General features: G+C 41.0%; 1 protein-coding gene across 1 annotated transcript in view; it reads left to right on the forward strand.

The window, feature by feature from the left end:
* Positions 1–959: 959 nt before the first annotated feature.
* The window catches only part of TNMD (tenomodulin), a gene marked incomplete at its 5' end in the record, with an annotated part of 2,556 nt that continues 1,394 nt past the window's right edge, over positions 960–2,121 (forward strand). The window contains one exon of the mRNA XM_010851102.1: positions 960–1,113. Within this exon, the coding sequence (XP_010849404.1) occupies positions 960–1,113 (154 nt within the window). The remainder of the gene's footprint in view (positions 1,114–2,121) is intronic.

Here is a 2,121-nt window from a genome sequence, read left to right on the forward strand (position 1 = left end):
ACTACTTCCAACATTATAAACAGAAAAGTAGGTAGTGCTCTTGACAATAAAAAAGAAAGATTGCCTAAATAAAAACCATTCTGTCAGACAAACTCCAAGCATCTAGAATGAAAGGAGTAAAACAGTAGTCAGGGCATTGTAGTCACAAGTTAGAGACTTGACTTCAAAACAAACAAATAAAAAATAAAGACATCTTTGGTACTACAACTATACCATTAACAGGCAATCTTGAAAGCCAAAATATTAGGTCCTGGTGCTACTTAACTGATTTCACCAATTTGGATTATAGGAGTGTTTTTCAGCTTGTGATCAAATTAAACTTGCAATCCTAGTCATAAGCCTAAAATAAGGCAGGCACTCACAACACCAAGGGGTTCCCCCATGGGTCAACAGGTACAGAATCTGCCTGCAATGCAAGCAACACAGGACATGCAGGTTCAGTCCCTGGATCAGGAAGATTCCCTGGAGGAAGGCATGACAACCCGCTCCAGAATTCCTGCCTGAAGAATTCCATGACAGAGGAGCCTGGTGGGATACAGTCCATGTGGTCATAAAGAGTTAGACATGACCCAAGTGACTGAGCATGCACACACAACATCCATTTAAAAGAAAACAAACATAAGTCACTCAAGGTTCCAGAAGGCCAAATTAAAACATACTTGGCCCAGTGAGAGACCTAGAAAATGACAGAGAGCCTTCCTGACTTTAAGAGAAATTAAGCAGAGAAGGCTGCTGTTTCAGTGAGCAGACTTACAGTTAGAGGGGAGAAGGAGGAACCAGTTGCTAACTCTCCCAAAGGCACCTACTGTATGCATGGCACAGAGCTACTTCACAGGAAGCTCTGGGACTATAATTATTGTTCAGACTTGAAATATGGTGTTTTCCAGTATCCCATAATTTCTCACTCACTTTATTAATTTCTCTGCCTATCCCTACCCTGAACAACTTTCTTCTCTCAGAATGAAGAAATTACCACAACTTTCTTTGAACAGTCAGTGATTTGGGTCCCAGCAGAAAAACCTATTGAAAACCGAGACTTTCTTAAAAATTCCAAAATTCTGGAGATTTGTGATAATGTGACCATGTATTGGATCAATCCCACTCTAATAGCAGGTATGGCTTCACCCTCCTCCTCTTTCTCCTCCTCCTCTTCATCCTCTGCTTTCCAAAATCAGTAATGGGTTAATGTTACCAGCATTCAGAGACTACATTTCTAGGAAAACAAATGATAAGCTTGTATCTTCTTAGATGAAACTGTATATGCTGACAGCCAGTGAGGAGGAGATTTTTCACAGCCAAGTTATAAATCAGATAAATTAATGCTGACAGGCTATTAAATATCCCATCAAAGGTAACGCCACCCCAATATTTGCAGTGATAGCAAAAAGCTAATCTGTCTCTCTTTGTACATCTATATTCATTGCAGTCGAGCTACCAAACTATGGCTCAAACCACTATGTGCCCAACCCAAGAACAGAGGAGAGAAGAGCCAAAATAATGCCCTATTGTCTCAAGAAGGATTTTCTATGTCAAATGGTGGCATTCTCCTCAGAAGAAAGGACGGTCACTGCAATACCAATTTCTTTGTGACTATTTTAGGAATCAGTATAAAAGCAATTGGATGCTAAAGGTAGAGTTAAAGACTCCAGATCTCAACTTCCAGTCAGCCCACAGAGAGGGCAAATGTCCTTGGACATCTTATTCTGCCTAACTAGCATAAAATTTGGCCTCCCTCATTCTGGACAGCATAGATCACTATATTGCCCAAGAGAGAAGGATCTAATCAATGCGGGCATCTATTGGTACTCTTTGGCCTTAAAAAAAAAGCAATTGTGGTTTCCTGGATTGGACACTACAACTTCTGCTTCAACATCCTTCTCTTAAATGACATTAGTGGAGATAATGATGAAATTTGAGTAAAGTTTGTAGTTTAGTTAATTTTATTGTACCTATAAAGGGCTTCCCTGGTGGCTCAGTGGTAAAGAATCTGCCTGCCAATGCCTGCAATACAAGAGACATGGGTTCAATCCCTGGGTCAGGAAGATCCCCTGGAGAAGGGCATGGCAACCCACCCCAGTATTTTTGCTTGGGAAATCCCATGGACAGAGGAGCCTGGTGGGC

The sequence above is a fragment of the Bison bison genome, unplaced genomic scaffold (assembly GCF_000754665.1).
Source record: "Bison bison bison isolate TAMUID 2011002044 unplaced genomic scaffold, Bison_UMD1.0 scf7180017851639, whole genome shotgun sequence".
Taxonomy (NCBI): domain Eukaryota; kingdom Metazoa; phylum Chordata; class Mammalia; order Artiodactyla; family Bovidae; genus Bison; species Bison bison.